This window comes from Miscanthus floridulus, chromosome 1 (assembly GCF_019320115.1).
Source record: "Miscanthus floridulus cultivar M001 chromosome 1, ASM1932011v1, whole genome shotgun sequence".
NCBI lineage: Eukaryota > Viridiplantae > Streptophyta > Magnoliopsida > Poales > Poaceae > Miscanthus > Miscanthus floridulus.
In genome coordinates this window covers 22997130-23013803 of record NC_089580.1, presented here as the reverse complement: position 1 = coordinate 23013803, position 16674 = coordinate 22997130, and the positions used below count along the sequence as shown (strand labels likewise).

General features: G+C 44.1%; 1 protein-coding gene across 1 annotated transcript; it reads left to right on the top strand.

Moving 5' to 3' along the window:
• The first annotated feature begins 15639 nt into the window (after positions 1-15639).
• On the top strand, positions 15640-16262 carry LOC136476055 (uncharacterized). The gene is made up of 2 exons (XM_066473737.1): positions 15640-15728; positions 15832-16262. The coding sequence occupies exons 1-2, from the start codon at positions 15680-15682 to the stop codon at positions 16041-16043; spliced, it is 261 nt and encodes an 86-aa protein (XP_066329834.1). The 5' UTR covers positions 15640-15679; the 3' UTR covers positions 16044-16262.
• The last annotated feature ends 412 nt before the right edge of the window (positions 16263-16674 follow it).

The window sequence follows — 16674 nt, the reverse complement described above, 5'->3', positions numbered from 1 at the left end:
AATGTGATGGGTTGGCCGATTCCTCAAAAATCGTTGGACAAGCGGCTTCATTCCATGATGAACAAACAGATTCTGGATCAAACTTGCCGCAATTCAAAAAAATTGTACATCTTCTGGAATAATTCTTGGTCAAACAATAAACTTTTATGGACAAATTGAACCAGTTAGATTGCTTGTGGTGAAAACCAATCCATGCAAATTCAAGGTTTCGTCTTACCACGGGTGTCACTTTCTTAGCTAATTATTTTCTTCAGCGGTAGACAACGTAACTCTACAAAATGAAATGTTTTGTAGTAACTTTGACAGTATCAAGATATGCTAACAATGTTTTTAAAACAAACACTACATATGCCGACGCACACATACGTGCATTCACACTCTACCTTTATGAGCCCGAGAAACTGAGCTAGTTTGGCAAATCTCGAGATTGACGAAGCCATCACAAACGTCTCATTGTTGATGTGTATGTCGTCTATCACTAAAAGAAGTAGAGTCCTATAATAAATCTAGAAAAATATAAGCAACCATGTTAAGTCAACGACTAGAACTTTGATAAGTAAGTTCCACCATAAAAACCTTTCGCGCCAGGCAATGTTAATATGTGACAAAAGAGTCATTATTATATCTAGCAAGTTAATTGAAGAAATTGAAATCTTAAATTTTGTCCTTCTCTCTCCTATAATAGCTTCCTAGACGATATTACACTGGGAACGCCGAACTATTTCTAAAGAACTAAAACTTTTTTTAATAGTTTTTTTTTGTCTCTTACAGTTTTCTCATCTGAAATATTTTATTTTCTTAACTTACGCATGCGGCCAATTTACTTCAATCTCCTAGAAAAACATCGAATCGGGAGCAGACACAAAGTTCCTCTTTATTGCGGAAACTTACGAGTTGAAGATGATATTTGACAACTTTTTTTAAAGAGTTCTTTTACCAAACTATTAGAGGACATTTTTTTTCTTTTTATTAATAAAATATTAAAATAGGGAGTCGTTTAAAAAAAACTCCTAAGCCCAAACATCTTTTTACAAAAACTTTTAAAGCATCATTAGATGATAAGTTATTAGGACATAACATTAGAAGTTTATAAATCTAAGCTTGGAAAACAATGTTTTCTTCTGTGTGCATATGATTCACCCGTATCCATAATGCGTGAGTCTTGTTTTATAGGCACACATAAATAGTAGCAAAGTATATTAGTCTAATCTCTTGCAAAGCATGGCTATGCGGCTGCGCCTTCCTTGTGTAACATTTTCCCCAGCCGCCGTGTGCGCGTAGCCATCTGCAACGGGATTAGGCGTGGAACAGGTGCCAGGCATGAGGCACGGTGGAAACTGGCCACCGCCAGTCCTGAAACACGGAAGCGCATCCAACGGCTTGTGCCAGCCTGCGGGTGATCGGACGGCAAGGATGTCCCATTTGACGTGGCTGTGGGCCGTACCTTTGACTGTAAAGGCCATTGACGAATCATCCCACGTCACGTCAAGTGCTATACGGAGGAGGAGGACGGAGCACGGGCGGTTCCGCTGGAAGGCGACCGTCTGTACTCTCTAGCATCTAGACGAAGCAAAGATATCATGTCATCAGGACTCGATGTCTTTTTCTCTGTGGACGAATTCATCGTAGGCTGGCTGGGCTGGCTGGCCCAGCCGTTCGGCAGCTTAGCACCAGCCGCATCTGTCGAACGGCTGGCTTATATCTGTTGCCTTAGTTGCGTCCGTCACTTTCTTTCCTTCGTCCCGTCGCTCGCGGTCGCTAGGGTTCCACGTAGATGCGCCGCTCCTCGCCTTCGCGCCGTGCATGTACGGCCGGTAGCCTGCGCCGCGTCGATGGCCTTCGTCGGTGGCCCCCAGATCCGAGCTCGGCCGCCTTTGTACTCCGTTCTCCTCGGCGGGGATGCGGTGAAAGTGTCGTCGTCCTCTTCCCCCACCCCCTGCCTCCATCGACGACACCTTCGGCCAGGCAGGTAACCCGGATCCCACGCCTCCGTCCTCTCACCTGGCCACCTCTGAGCCGCAGCTGGTCGTGCTTGTAGTTGGACCTCCGTGCGGCTAGGGTTTCCCTCACTCTCGGCGTGCCTCGCTGACTTTGGGCTCGGCCTCCCTCCCCGGACCCCGCCTCCATCAACGGCGACTCCTTCCACCTCGGTACGCCCCCCAGGAACCCGACGCCGCGCAGTTTGACCCCGCCGGATCTGAGATCCAACATGTACTCCTGTCTCTTTTTGATCTATTATTACCATACACTAACTTCGATATGTTTCCCTTGTTTTTTTATACCTGCTAAATATTCTATAGAATACAGTCTTAAACTCCTAATCAGTAGTGTATCTCCTGTGTCAATGTGTGCTTGCAAAGTATTAGTTGCGTGGTAGAACTAATGTCTTCAATCACTATCAGCAATCCATAGGATTCCATTTCATTGAAGTGCTATTTTTTACAACAATACTTGTGCTATTTTTGAACAATACTTGTGATATTTTATTCTAGAAATTGTTATTAAATGTCTTCTGTAGATAAAGAGATGTGCTATTTTACAATGTCCACAGACCTTCGCCGTTGTCTATTTGACTGTTTTACGAACACAATTACTCAATGATCTTTGCCTTATTTATCATTCATTTCATATTCAAACGTACCACACATAACTCAGAGTCTGAAATGGAAGGGGTTATGTTACACAGTTGACATGCGATGTTCTTTACCCCTTTCAATGTTCAGTTTTTCAGATTAGGTTTTTCATCTTACAATTGTGCTCTATACTTGCAGTGCAGTCATAGAAGGGACGTTTCGTCCGGTTGTGACCAGCGCTGCCCAAACTGGCAGCGTCGTCGGCTTCGTCTTGCTCTCCAACTACTGGCAGGCACTACAACCTCCGCTCAAAAGGCCAAAAACGGCTGCAAAAGGCAAGTTAGGGATACTATTTGTCATTTTGCAGTTTGCATTTGGTTTTTAGTTGTCCTTTGTAACCGTATGCTCAGTTCTCAGTTTCCACCAAATTCTTGGTTGTGTGGAGGTCCATCCTCTAGGCGATACACACAAGCCACATGACTGTGATTTCTCGCGCTTTTTTGTGTGTGTTGCCTTTGTTGTTGTCTCCTTATTTGTTCTCTATTTTTGCCGAGGGTTTGTCTATGGTGGAGAAATAGCACAGTATCAATTGATTCCTATAATTCATTTAAGGGACAACTATTCTAGTTATTTAGTTCTTTGGTTTGCTCTATGCTTCCTACACTTTCAGGCAACTAGTAGTATCCGTGATAGAAGAAAGCATTACAAATGAATTAGTATATCTATACCAGCAGATTTTGCGAACTAGTTCATTACTAATAGCTTTGTCGATCCTTGAATCGGATGAGCTAGGACCGTGCTGTGTGGGATGATAGAGCAACCTCTGTCCTTCTTGATCTCATCATCCAGCAAAAAGAGCTCTGTCACTGGACCTCTGCCCACGGTCCAACCTCACTAGCGTGGACCAAAATCACTCATGACTTCAACCAAATTACGGACCTTGGGTACACCAAAAAAGTATGCCAAAACAAGTACAACGAGCTGAAACGTCGTTACTTCAACTGGCGCGACGACCAGACCCATACTAGGCTAGGCCGTGACTCGCTGACTGGAGAGGTGTGGCAGAACCGCCTAATCTAATGCCTCACAGGAGTGCTCGTCTTCCATTAGACACTAAGCACTCGAGGGAGAACACCAAATTACTCGGTTCCATTGGGCACACCTCAGGGGAGAACCCAAAAATCCATATTTTTGCCATCAGGATCACAAATGAGAGAATAAAGCTTACATCATTTGTAACCATTTCTTACATCACTTTTAATACAACATCAGAGTATAATATTTATTAATATAACAGCGGAATGAAATCATGTTATCAGAGTTATAAACAATTTAATTGAACAGCGGAATAGAAACATGTGAACAGAGTTACAGCGAAAATAAACATCTATTAATGATAGGATGAAGTATTGATATATAGACTACGACAACAGATTATAAAACTTTCGTTTATAAAAGTAGTTGGTGAGAGTTATAAATAACAACTACGATCGCAGCGTAAAGAAAATCCTCTCTGAGCCCACCAGGAGGACACTCCACACCCAAAGGTCAGCTCAAGCCTCCACCTGTTACCTACAACAGGGGGAATAAAACCCTGAGTACTCAATTGTACTCAGCAAGACTTACCCGATAGGAGAAAAGAAAAGACTCCAAGGATATGCATGGCTATCTGGCTTGTGGGTTGCATTTGCAGGAAGCATTACTAAGCGTGCGTCCTTATATTTGATTTTTATTAATAGCCGCATTGGTTCATTAACTAACCATTCTATGTAAGCATCTGTGCTACTTTCAAGCAGGTGATAAGCAATCAGATTTCTTTTGTCCATCTTCCATCTTTCATCTTTCAGTTCTTACTACGATGCTAAACCATAGACAAGCCGTACCTGATAGCCCGACGATTCACGAATCAATGCCCCTAGCTGGGTACCTCAAAAACACACGCTCCGCTTGTACCCCAGGCACAAGCAGGACCAACCCATCACTCTCCTATCCGGGTGTCTAGGTCCCCATCCAAACTAGGACTCTAAGCCCCCGCCCCTAAGTCCTGGACTCAGTGCGGTGCAAGGATCTCCTCCACCAAAAACAAACTCTAGCAGCCGGTCCAAAAAGAGCCAGATCCGCGACAAGAGAGCAACAAGTCTTCCAAGCGCCCATACATAAGTATATGCTCGGGATAATAAGTCTGTGACCTGCCTAGAGTCATATGCAACGATCGGTCCTTAACCGACTAGACAGGTAATTGTAGTGTAACCAAGCTATGCCCCGCGTCCATGGCGACACAACCTCTTACACCCACCAATACCCAAACCACATCCCTGCTCGGTCACCATTTTTCCTTTCCACTATTTATACCTTCCAAGTGATAGTAATATATTTCCTATCTCTCGCGAGTGACAGGCAATCACTCGACTTCTACCGAAGTCCTGTAGCATAGCATTCTACACGATCCTGTTATACTAGTAAGACTCATAGGAATAAATATATATATGCAAGTGGGTTTCATTCAACTCCTTAAAACTTAATGCACAAATATAATTTAAACTGCAGAAAGTAGGGGTTATGCACCGGGGCTTGCCTGGGTAAGATATATATTAAAAGTTAGTATCTGTATCTTCTGATCATCCACCATCAACTGGATAGAAAGTCCATTGCATCATCTTCGGATTCCCAATCATCCTTCGATCGATCCGTTGAACCATCATCGTACCTATATGATATGCATGCGATACAATGCAAAGATGTAATTAATCAATCGCAATCGTGACTCGTAAAATACGACGTATGCCTCTCGAGTTAACGAGCTAGTTCTACGATGACCATACTTAGGCTACATATACACGTTGTCGGATAAGGCGTTATTTTCCAATAATTATTTTAGTTATATAAACCAAGGTGTTTCTTTATTCGCAATAGGATATTATTATCTAATTAGCAACTAGTTATTCTGGAGCTACAAAATTTATGGTGAGTAACTAATATTGCTAGGGATCTACTATAGAAATTTCAGATCTAACGCTATTACCAATTTACCACGGAAAATCCCTACAAGTTTATATTTTACAACATTAAGTATCTTAAATTAATTATATAGCTTCCAGGAATAATATCACACTATGTGAACCAACTATACTAACAGGTAGATCATGATTTTAGGAACTTAACAAAACTAGTTTCACAATTTTTGGACAACTACATAATTTTATATTGATTTTATAAGTTATCTAGAAACTTATATTAGAAAAACATTTATAAATTGAAAAGGGGCCGGCGGCAACCCAACTCGCCGGACTGGCGGCCCAGGCGGGCGCGAAGCAGGCCGGCCCAGCGCGTGGCTGAGCGGCAGCGGCCCAGAGCACCGCACGGCCCAGTCGGGCGCCGAGCAGGCCGGCCCAGCTGGGCGCGCGGCACCAGGCCCAGGCAAGGCGCGCGGCCAACGGCCTAGTGACCGGAAGCGGTCGACCTGTGCGTGGTTGAGCCCAGCGTGATGGCAAATTGCATAAAAGCCCTTGAACTTTCTCTAAATCACTCCGCGGTACTAATGTACTATTTAAATGAGTCTAGTATTTTGCCCCGAGAACCCCCGTACAAAAATCCTCTTGGATTTATACCCCTGCTCACCATGCTTCATCTTTTCTAGGAGCGAAGGCGCTCGGAGCCGAGGAGTTGAGGAGCTCTGACCGACAATGGAGACACTATGGTCGCGACGGCGCGGGTCCTGGCGGGGCAGCCGGTACCGCGGTGGCTCGGCGCGTGGCAAGGAACTCGCGCGCACGGGAGAGAGCAGGCACCGGCGGGCAGCCAAGGCGGGACGCTGCGGCATGGCCGAGGAGCGGGGAGGTGCTTCGTGGCTCGGGCACGGGCAGCGAGGACACAGCCACGTTCGGCATGGGCGCATAGGTCTTGGCGCGGGACAGCGCTCTAGGATGGCGTGGTGAGGACGATGCGGAGCCGCATGCGGATGTCGACGGGGTGACCTGGTGCAGCGACACTCACGTGTGGTTGTGGGGATAGGGGCGCGGACGCCGGCGAGGCGCCGCGGCTGCGGTGGCGGGAGCTCGAGGCGGCAGCGGCAGCGGCCTCACTACACCGGAGGTGGCACACGGTGGCTCGCTCCGCGTGACACAGCGTCGATGGAGGAGGCACGATGAATTAGCCGGTGATGCGTGACCTTGGCCGGTTGCTCGGATGGGTGAGCTAGGGAGTGGCATCATGGTGACGGCCAAGTGCTACGGCATGGACACCGAGGGAACCACGGGTGCTCACGAAGGATGGCAGGCGATGGGGCAGGTCGTGAGGTGGAGCTAGGCGCGGCCATGGTGGTTGCGGGTGTGCAGGGGAGCAGGGGGAAGCGAGCCACGGGACAATGGCGGAGCAGAGCCGCGCGCAAATGCTGGACGGCCACGGCGGCTCGGAATGCGCATCAGCGGCGCCCCCGACGAAGAAGCAAACAGAGATGGGGGAAACAGAGGCGAGTCGAAGCTGTCGGGGTTCCAGCGTAGGACCGGGGGCACGGCTTCGGCGGCAGCGGACCGGCGAGGCTCAGGGCTTGGGCGACTGTGGGTGCCCAGGAGGGGAAACGGCGGGGCGCGACCTAAGCCGGTGCTATGGGCTCGCGTGTGTGCCCTGGCGGTGGAGAGCGAGCCGGCGCACGGGGAGGAGGAGCAGCGCTCACGGCCTGCGCACGGATTTCGCCGCGGAGAAAAAGAGGAGAGGGGGTGGGGGAAACACAGCGCTCGGCTTGCAAAATCCATAGAGACAGAGGCAGATGGACAAGACAGCGAGGCAAGCAGACAAGAAAAGGAAACGCGATGGAGACTACTCGTTGGCTCGCCCCAATTTCATAAACGTGACTGGGGGACAGTGGGAGGACATCGTAGCATGGCCGTCAGCTGCTCGCCTGCATGCACACGGAATGTGAAAGGACATGATGAGGACAGGGCAGACAGCAGTATGCGGATCGTGCACGTCGTATACACACCAGCACTATGGACACGTCGGGAGCTAAACACATAGACAGCCAGCGACAGGCAAGGACGATCAGAGATAGAGCAAGCAAACAACGTGAGGGTTCGGCCAACTCCATCAGTGCAGAGACAGCGCGGCGTGACACGAGTAATTCGGGTGACCGATTCAGAGCAGGGAAAACGACATCGTCATACCCGCGAGGAAGGTGGGACGAGTGGCCAGCAGCACTCTCGTTCTTATTTCTATTTCGTTTTAAGTTTTGAACTCGATTAACTTCCACTAACAATTATTTCACGCAAAAGTTCATACTTCGCACTAACCCATAGAGACAAAATATTTAAGCGTTATTTAATTACTTTGCTCAGTATAGTTTGCTAAAAATGGCATTTTAAACATAAGCTCATTAGTTAAATTTTAAAATTCGATAAACCCGTTTAGGAAATTTTTCTCAGGCCTAGTTCATGGTGCTAAACAAGATTGTAACACCAGGGTGTTACAGGAGGTTACAGCTGACCCCGAGTGGTATGGCGCCAGCCCCGGGGTACTAACTACATGCATTTCTTTGATTTTTTTGTAGCAATTAGGTTCCTACTAACTCAGTACTAACTTCGACATCACTGCAACACGTGCAGGAAAGTAGCCAACCCGCTAGAAACAAGTTCAAACGGCCCCAATGATGTGAGCAACTAATCACGATTTTGGGATGCACCCCACGTGACATGGGCCAGTTGGTATCGGCGGGGGGCCATCGATATGACAAGTCACCCAGTAATGGAAGCCCTCACACTCCTCCAGCCTTATCGGACGAGCCGGTCGAGCCACCTAGTGCTCAGCAGCCCTCTAAGAGAGTCCATAGGGAATTTTTAGTGAACAGTCCTCGCAGCAAGAAAAGTAGCCAAACTCCATCTGTAGAAGAGTGCCATGAAGACATCGGCAAATTTCTCAGAGAGGCTAGGTCCCAGAAGGCCTGTCACAAAAACGATGCTCAGGAGTTGGCCTAAGTCCAAAATATTCTGCTGCAAGATGGTATTAGCGAGGCTGATGAAGTATTCGTGCAAGCCCTGAACCTTTGCAGAGATAGGCTCAGTCGCTAGGGTTTTCTAGACATGGAATCTAAAGAGGGCCGGCTGAACTAGATCAAAGTGACGTGGGCCTATGAGTGCTCCAACAAGTCCCACTGATGAGCACATTCCTTGTTTTTCACCTATTTGCGGATATCCACCATGTGCATGTTGAGTTCATTCGCTTTGTTGTATCCTTATGTTCATTTTTTTCTTAGAACCAAAGACCATTGTTCAGAACTAAGTGCATGTCGTTGTCTCGTGTTTTGAATAAATATTTAGTGTACTGCTATGACTGTTGTAATAAAATATGCGTGTTTCACTTTTTCCATGTACATTCCAACCTGTTTTGAAGGTCCTACCTAGTTCAGGTATCGTCATATGTTCAGTTATTTGCAATTGATTTGATCCTAATATCGGCTTGATAATCTGTCTTATGTTTACCCAATTGTAGGTAGCACCATGAGCAGCATAAGCAGCACTAACGAGTCGTCCTACAGCGACACTTCCAGTGAAGGACCGAGCAATGTCACCGTGGCAAAGGCAACATTTGTCCTACTGAAAGGGCTTATGTCACAGCAAATGACTAAGGTAAATCCTCCTTGTCCCATTCCTAAGCTAATGGGAGCCCAGTGGATGCATCTTACACTAGCCGACAATACCAGATGTTTAGAGAATTTGCGCATGTCACCTGATGACTTCATGTAGTTGCATGAAGCCCTGCTGCCATATGGGCTACCAGAAACAGATAAGTGCAGCTCAGTAGAAGCTCTAGGCATGTACATCTAGACATGTGCCCACCAATCGGCTAGTAGAGAGTGTAAGGATAGGTTTGAAAGCTCTTTAGATACAGTTAGCGGGAAGATTACAGTAGTTGCAGAGGTAATGTATCGTTGGGCAGATATTGTTCTAGTGCCAGCAGATAGGAACTACGCTCGTGTAAGCCATAAACTAGCTGCACATTCACCTTGGTTTGATGGCTGCATAGGTGCTATAGATGGCACGCACGTAAACGTTGAGGTTAACCGCTAGGCAAAGGCTGATTTCTACAATAGGAAAGACTGTCAGGACGACGATGCGTTCCCACATCCCCCACCAGGTTCGTGATGGCTGCCTGTCCCCAAACCTCCTTGTTTTTTTTGCTTGTAGTACATTAATTGAAGCATACTTTGTGTTCATTTTGCTAAGACAGCTGATGGCTGCTTTCATTGCTTGTAGGCCGGTACTATCTGGTGGACGTAGGTTACAAGGAGATGGTAGGTTACATGACTCCCTACAAAAACACAAGGTATCACATCAACGACTTTAGGGGCATAGATTTGCAGCAATTGCAGAGGGAGGAGAAATTCAACTACATTCATGCAAAGTTGTGGAATGTAATTGAAAGAAGGTTTGGGGTGTTGAAAGAACGCTGGCATATTCTGGGCGGGGTGCTGTACTGCAGTAGGATGAAGTAGGCTATGATAATCATTTTATGCTTTACTTTAGATAATTTTTTGTGGATACGTAAGTACGGCGCAAATCCACCCTCGTACGAGGTGCTGTAGTGGGTTGACCTAAATCTAGGAACCCCTATCTCTAGCCTTAGGGAGCTGATATCCATGGCGGTGTGGAGCAATGTCTGATGTAGGTCAAGGTAGTTGTTTTACCAACCAGTAGCTGTAGGTACAATTCCATGGCAGTCTTATCGTGTGCATGTGTAAGATTGTATGGGACTATCTAATTATGTTCATTGATGTATGACGATTTGTACGAACATAAGTACAAGTGCGAAGTTTTGTAATGTTTGGGGAGGTGATGTAATATTCTGGTTAATTTGTGTACGGACAATGAATTTGTTGGTACACTGTTTATCTCATTGACCTCGGGATGCAGTGGGCAGATATAGCTTAGGCTTGACTTTCTTCAAGGATTCTGTTCCACAGAGGTATGATTTTATCGTATTTGTTCCTTTGTTTGGTCATATGGATGATTGAACCAGACGTAACATGAGTTTGCAACTGCGTAGGCTGCAGGTAAAGAATAAGAGAAGCTTCGAGTTGACGGAAGAAGACGTGCTTCATGCTTGTCAAGCTATGCTTCCGGTTGCAAAGGTTATGATATCCATGGCACACATGTATTCGATTCAGTCTGTCATGTGCTAGTTTTAGCTTTCTATAAAGCATTTGCATTCAACCTCTGCTGTCCTAATTTTATGTATCCAAGCCAGACTTATTTTTGTCATGTTGTCCTAGATTCTGTACAAGAGTAGGTGCGACAACAGGTTTAATCAAGTCTCAGAAAGTATGTCTACTGATAAACGTGAGGTAATTTTCGTTCTGTAACCATTGATTTGTTGGGCTCTCTGATTCTATGTCCTACCTTTTTTGGGTAATTACCGTTTGTAGAAGATCCTGGTGGATTCTGAAGTGCTAGCAGAAGCAGAAAAGTTGGATGAAAATAATCTCTAGGATGTCATACTATTTTAACTTCGTTTGCATAAGCTTCCTGTTGTGACATGCTAGTGGAATAAGTACAAGTTTTTAGATTTCATGAGACCATTTTTAGTGGTATCATATCATTTATTACTTTGGTAGAAGCTACAACAAGACTTTTGGGCATTATAATTTTTGTTACAATTTGACTAATGTCCTATGAAGTCCCTTGTATGATGGCATGTAAGAGTGGCCACTCTTTGGTCTAATGCTGGTTTATATGAATGGCACAACTTTCAATTCGATATTCAGGTCCAATCCCTTTCTGCAAAATATGATTGAGAGATGCAAGAAGGGTGGAGATGTGGCATCCAAGCTAACAATGGATGAGGCAACTTTTTGTGAGATCCAGGTATATTTGTGATTCTATTAGAATGCTGGCAACTTCAGCCTCGAGATCTGGCTGTGAGCATATTATTACTAGTCTGTTTGTTTGCAGGAGAAGTTGGAACTTTATAACGCAATAGTTAAGCTGAAAAAAGGGGATGAAAGTGATGCGAAGCTAGAGGTTTGTATTTTTTTGTTCATGACATATCTTTCATTGCATCATGCTTTACATCTGTTGTCTGACCTCCTTTGCCCTCTGTTACCAGGAGCGGGCTAAAAAGATACAGCCGATGGGTTAAGGAGCTTATGAAAACTATGAATGATCAATGCAAGAGATATGGGTTGAGAGCTAGACCACCTACTGTACTGGACCTTCCTTTTTGGTACTTGTTAATATCATCTTTGTTGCTTCACTTTTATCCATCATTTCCATGTTTTTGTTGCGTAACAATACAAGTAATATTTATTTCCTGAAATGTAAATGCGTGCCTTCTTTTCTTTAGTGATCTGCTCAATAAACTACCAACCTTATTTGTCATGTATAGATTACAACTGATCCTAGTATGTATGTGCTTGATACACCTGGTGTTTTTTTTGCCAAGCATACAAGATATGGTTTAAAGCTTGCTTTGACAGGTATAATCTTAGAGCATGCCTTTTTGTGTGCAGTTCCATCAACTCATTTGAAGAGTGTGGATTCTTTTGTGAAGTCTGCATAGGAACCCTTGTATTTTTGTGGATGTGCCTGACAAATAGCTAATTCTTCTTTACTTGGAGATGGCAGTGGGGTGCAAGACCACATTGGACGTGGAGCACTTGCAGGAGGCCGGTGCATAGGAGGGCAAGTCTGTTTGATAATCAGTTGGTAGTGCTGAAAGGCTTACTCCGTGTTGTGTTATGTATTATTTTGTATAGTGAGTATTATGTCTTCTGAACTCAATATAGCCAGGTTGGACTTGCTGTGTAGTATCTCAACTGACATTAAAGGAGCATACAAGGAATGCATGGTAGTTTGAATTCAAAAATTTGAAATCAGCATGAGCTACAATGCATTGGCGCCAATTTTTGAATGTGTCCAAACCAGCCGGTGGCTGGAGGCTACTGGCCATGGCTGGAGGCCAGCGGCATTGGCTGGCTGGACTGGCTGGTCCAGCCCCAGCACCAGCCAGCCTACCGAACGGGCTGCTACCCGGTATAAAAAATCTACTTGCGCTGACAACTAAAGAGAGCTAGTACCACACGTTATGTTGGCCTGTTTCCCATCTTGAGATATATATATCATAGATCATAAAGTAATAACTTAGTGATACACCATAACATAAATTTAACATGTACCTCTTAAAAAGCATAAAAACTTGAGCTCAGTTAAATCAGACTTTCCTCCAACAAACCTTAAGAATGAAAGGTTTCTCTCATAGTTGATGTAGTTGGATTAAGACCTTCATACAAAAGGCAATGTAGGCATAAAAGGTGAATGACCAGGTTGACCCATACTTCCAAACTAAGAAAAGTTTAAGGCAAGGTGACCCACTTTCACCTATTCTGTAGAATAGTGGTGGATATGTTGGCTGTCATTATTGCTAGGGCCAAGGAAGATGGTCAAATTTGTGGGATTGTACCACACTTAATAGAGGATGGTTTATCTATCTTTCAATACACATATGACACTATTTTATTTCTAGACCATGATATTGCACAAGCTATGAATATGAAGTTATTGTTCTGCACATTTGAACAATTAGCGGTCTAAAGATAAATTTTCACAAAAGTGAAATCTTCTGTTTCGTGCAAGCAAAGTTGTGTGAGGCACAATATTCTCAATTATTTGGTTGCAAAATAGGTACATATCCCTTCCAATACTCAGGAATATCAATGTACTACAGGAAGCTCAACAACAAGGATTGGAAATTAATTGAAGAAAGGATTGAGAAGAGCCTATGTAGCTACAATGCAAAATTATTGTCATTGGGTGGAAGATTAGTCTTGAGCAATTCAATCTTATCTAGCCTATCCGTGTTTATGCTTTCTTTCTTTGAGATCCGAAGAGGTGTTCTAAAGAAAATAGAGTATTTTAGATCTTAGATCAAGGTTTTTCTAGCAATATGATCGGTATAAAAAAATATAGAGTTGCCAAGTGGTCTCTTATATGCCAACCAAAATAACTGGAATGTTTGGGTATGCAGAACCTGGATTTATAGAATAAACATCTATTAAGTAAATGGCTTTTTAAAACTGTACAATGAAGACGACATTTGGCAAGAGCTGCTAAGAAATAAGTACATTAAAGATACGACTTTGTCGCGAGTTAAAAAAAAACCTGGTGATTCCCATTTTTGGATGAGGCTTTTGGGAGTGAAGGAGCAATTCATGAGCTTAGGGAAATTCAATTTAGGAGATGGTACTCAAATAAGGTTCTAGGAAGATAGCAGGTTGGGGTGCATATCCTCTCAAAGCACAGTATCCAAACTTGTATAATATAGTTCGACATAAACATGCTATTTAGCAAAGACTCTAGAGGCAATTCCTCTAAATGTTTCCTTCAAAAGGGCTTTACTGGGAATTAAGCTGGTTGAGTGGAATAACTTAGTATCAAAAGTAGCAAACATTAACTTACAAGTTGGATGAGATAGGTTCTTTTGGCTCCTTAAAAGCAGTGGGCGAGTTCACAGTAAACTCCATGTATAAACACCTTGTCAATACGGGCTTTAAAGTATCCTGGGATATTTGGCGTTTACATATACCACTGAATTTTTTTATGGTTCATTAAGAGAGGGGTGATTTTAACTTAAGATAATTTATTAAAAAAATAGAATGAGAACAAATCTTGCGTGTTTTGTAGTAGGGATGGAACTATTCAACACCTCTTCTTCGAGTGTTTGTATGCTAAGTTCTTATGGCAGTCGATACATCGTTTTGGGCTCAAATCCCTTTTGAATGTAATGGATATCTTTTATGATTGGCACAAAGGGGTAGATCAAATAAGACGTTGTTATTGACAGGTGGTGCACCCATTTGTTGGACTTATGGCTAGTAAGAAATGATATGGTTTTAGAGAAATGTCAACCCAAATTTCTTTTGCAAGTTTTATTCAAAGGAACGCACTGGCTACGACATTGGTCACAGTTGCAAAGGTGTGATGAAATCAAGGATCGCTTCTCCCATGTTTGTCGGGCGCTAGAAACGACGGCTATGCAGTTCTTTGCTTCTTTTGGATGGCCAAATAATGCTAGGATTGGTTTTTAAGTGGTTTTGGTTTTATACGTTCCTCAACTTTTGTAAAAATTGGTCTGGTTCTCATGGGTTCAAGAGACGAAGCCGGATCCTTATATTATTAGAAAAAATGGAATGAAAAAAAGTAACAGGCGTTTTGCCTCGTCATTTTCACTTGACAAAACTTAGGCTGAAACAGGCTCTAAATAGCCCACCAGCGTGGTCGTTCAGCCCAACCTAGAACATGGGTCGTTAAGCCCATCAAGTAACCTCTAGCCCGGCCTCGACAATGGACTGGGCCACTGGGGTACGCGGTGCTGGTGCCGCAAGCTCCACTATGGGCTATGGCCTATGGCCTATGGACCACCGGCCGCTATCTTCGGGTTAATTGTGATCAGGCAACTAGTACAAGTACTCCTACGTCACATGATGCAATCAACCGAGACGGCGTTACGTTCCTAACACAATTTCCTAGCGCTGCCTCGCAGAAGCTGAAGAAAAAGAAAAAAAAAACTTAGCGTAGCGCCACAAACAATGGAGGTTGTTGAGACGAAGACGAACAGGGCCACATATAAAAGTATAAAACCATTTCTGAAGTGATTCAAGATGCTCTTCAGTCCTTAAAGGCTGAAATGGAGCTTCCAGGAAGCTGTGTTACCTAATCTCTGATGAATTATTCAATGATTATCCCTTACTTGCAGCGGAAGCAGTGAGATATGGCGTGCTATTTTAGTGCAGTCCACCGCTCTCCATATTTTGACATCTATATATCGAAGGCCTTTTGCAATTTCAATTTTTTTTCAGTTGACCGAACTTCTGAATTATTTCTGATTGCCCAATGGAGTGATGGACTAATTGGCTTGCAAAAGACCAAGTACGGTAATTTGCATTGGAGAGACGTGTAGGCTTCAGCCACTCATAACCTTATCCTATCTACTATTCCAGGCATACTGAATTGCTGAGTCACATCTTCGTATTGCCATCTTCCCTATATAAACACATCGATATGCACTTATGCAGCCATTGCAACACAGTTACAATACACCAGCAAAGCAAAGTGTAGGAGAAAATGGCCTCCATGAAGCTGCTCACTCTCACCTGCATCCTCCTCCTCTCCGGTAAGCTGACATGTGCGACGTTTGCTAGCCAAGCTCTCTATCTTGAGATAATGCGTGGTTCTTCATTGAGCTCGATCGATTTCTGTATGTTGTGATGAATCAGGGCTCGTTGTGCTGGGTGAGATCGGCGGGACGCTGGCGGCGCCGGAGCCGTGCCCGGTGGTGTGCATCCAGGGCGGGTACATCACCTGCGACAACTACCCGTACCAGAAGCTGGACGGCTGCGCCTGCGAGTGCGCCCCCAAGAACGGCATCAACTGCGTGCTTCACCACCTAGCCACCGGCGATACCTTCAACTGCCCACGGCAGGCATAGGTTTATAGCTGGAGCCGCGCATGCAGGGGCGATACCAAGTTGCATTGTGATCGTCTGAATAGTGTCGTTGCTGAATATTAATGAATAATGAAGTATGTTTTTTTTGTTTGTGTCTAGAATAATGAAGTATGTTTAGTAATAATAAAAGTATGTGTCTTACAGTACAGTCTTAGTATTACTGAACAAGCGATGCGAGGTCATGAAAAATACTCAAAATCCATAAGGAATGTGCCTGAAGGCTATCGGTTGACGTTCTTCTTCCAACAGACCAGACAGCAACACAGCTAATAGGCTTCAAAATTTGGCGAAATTTCAGCCGAATTTCGCGAAATTCGGTAATTTCGGTGGTGACCGGAAGAAAACTCCGAAATTTTATAATACACTAATACATGTGTTATATAACTCTAAACTTATATTTTTCTATTGTTTATATTGCATATTCTTTTATTCAATAGATGTATAGTCATAATTATACTAATATTTGTTTAAATCTAAACTTTTTTTTAGAAAAAGCATACTTCATGTGCTAATCACTAAAAAAAAATTTCGGCGAAATTTCGGCTGAATTTCGTGAAATTCGGTAATTTCGGTGGTGGGCGAAATTTTTGCATACTGAAATTAAAAACACTAT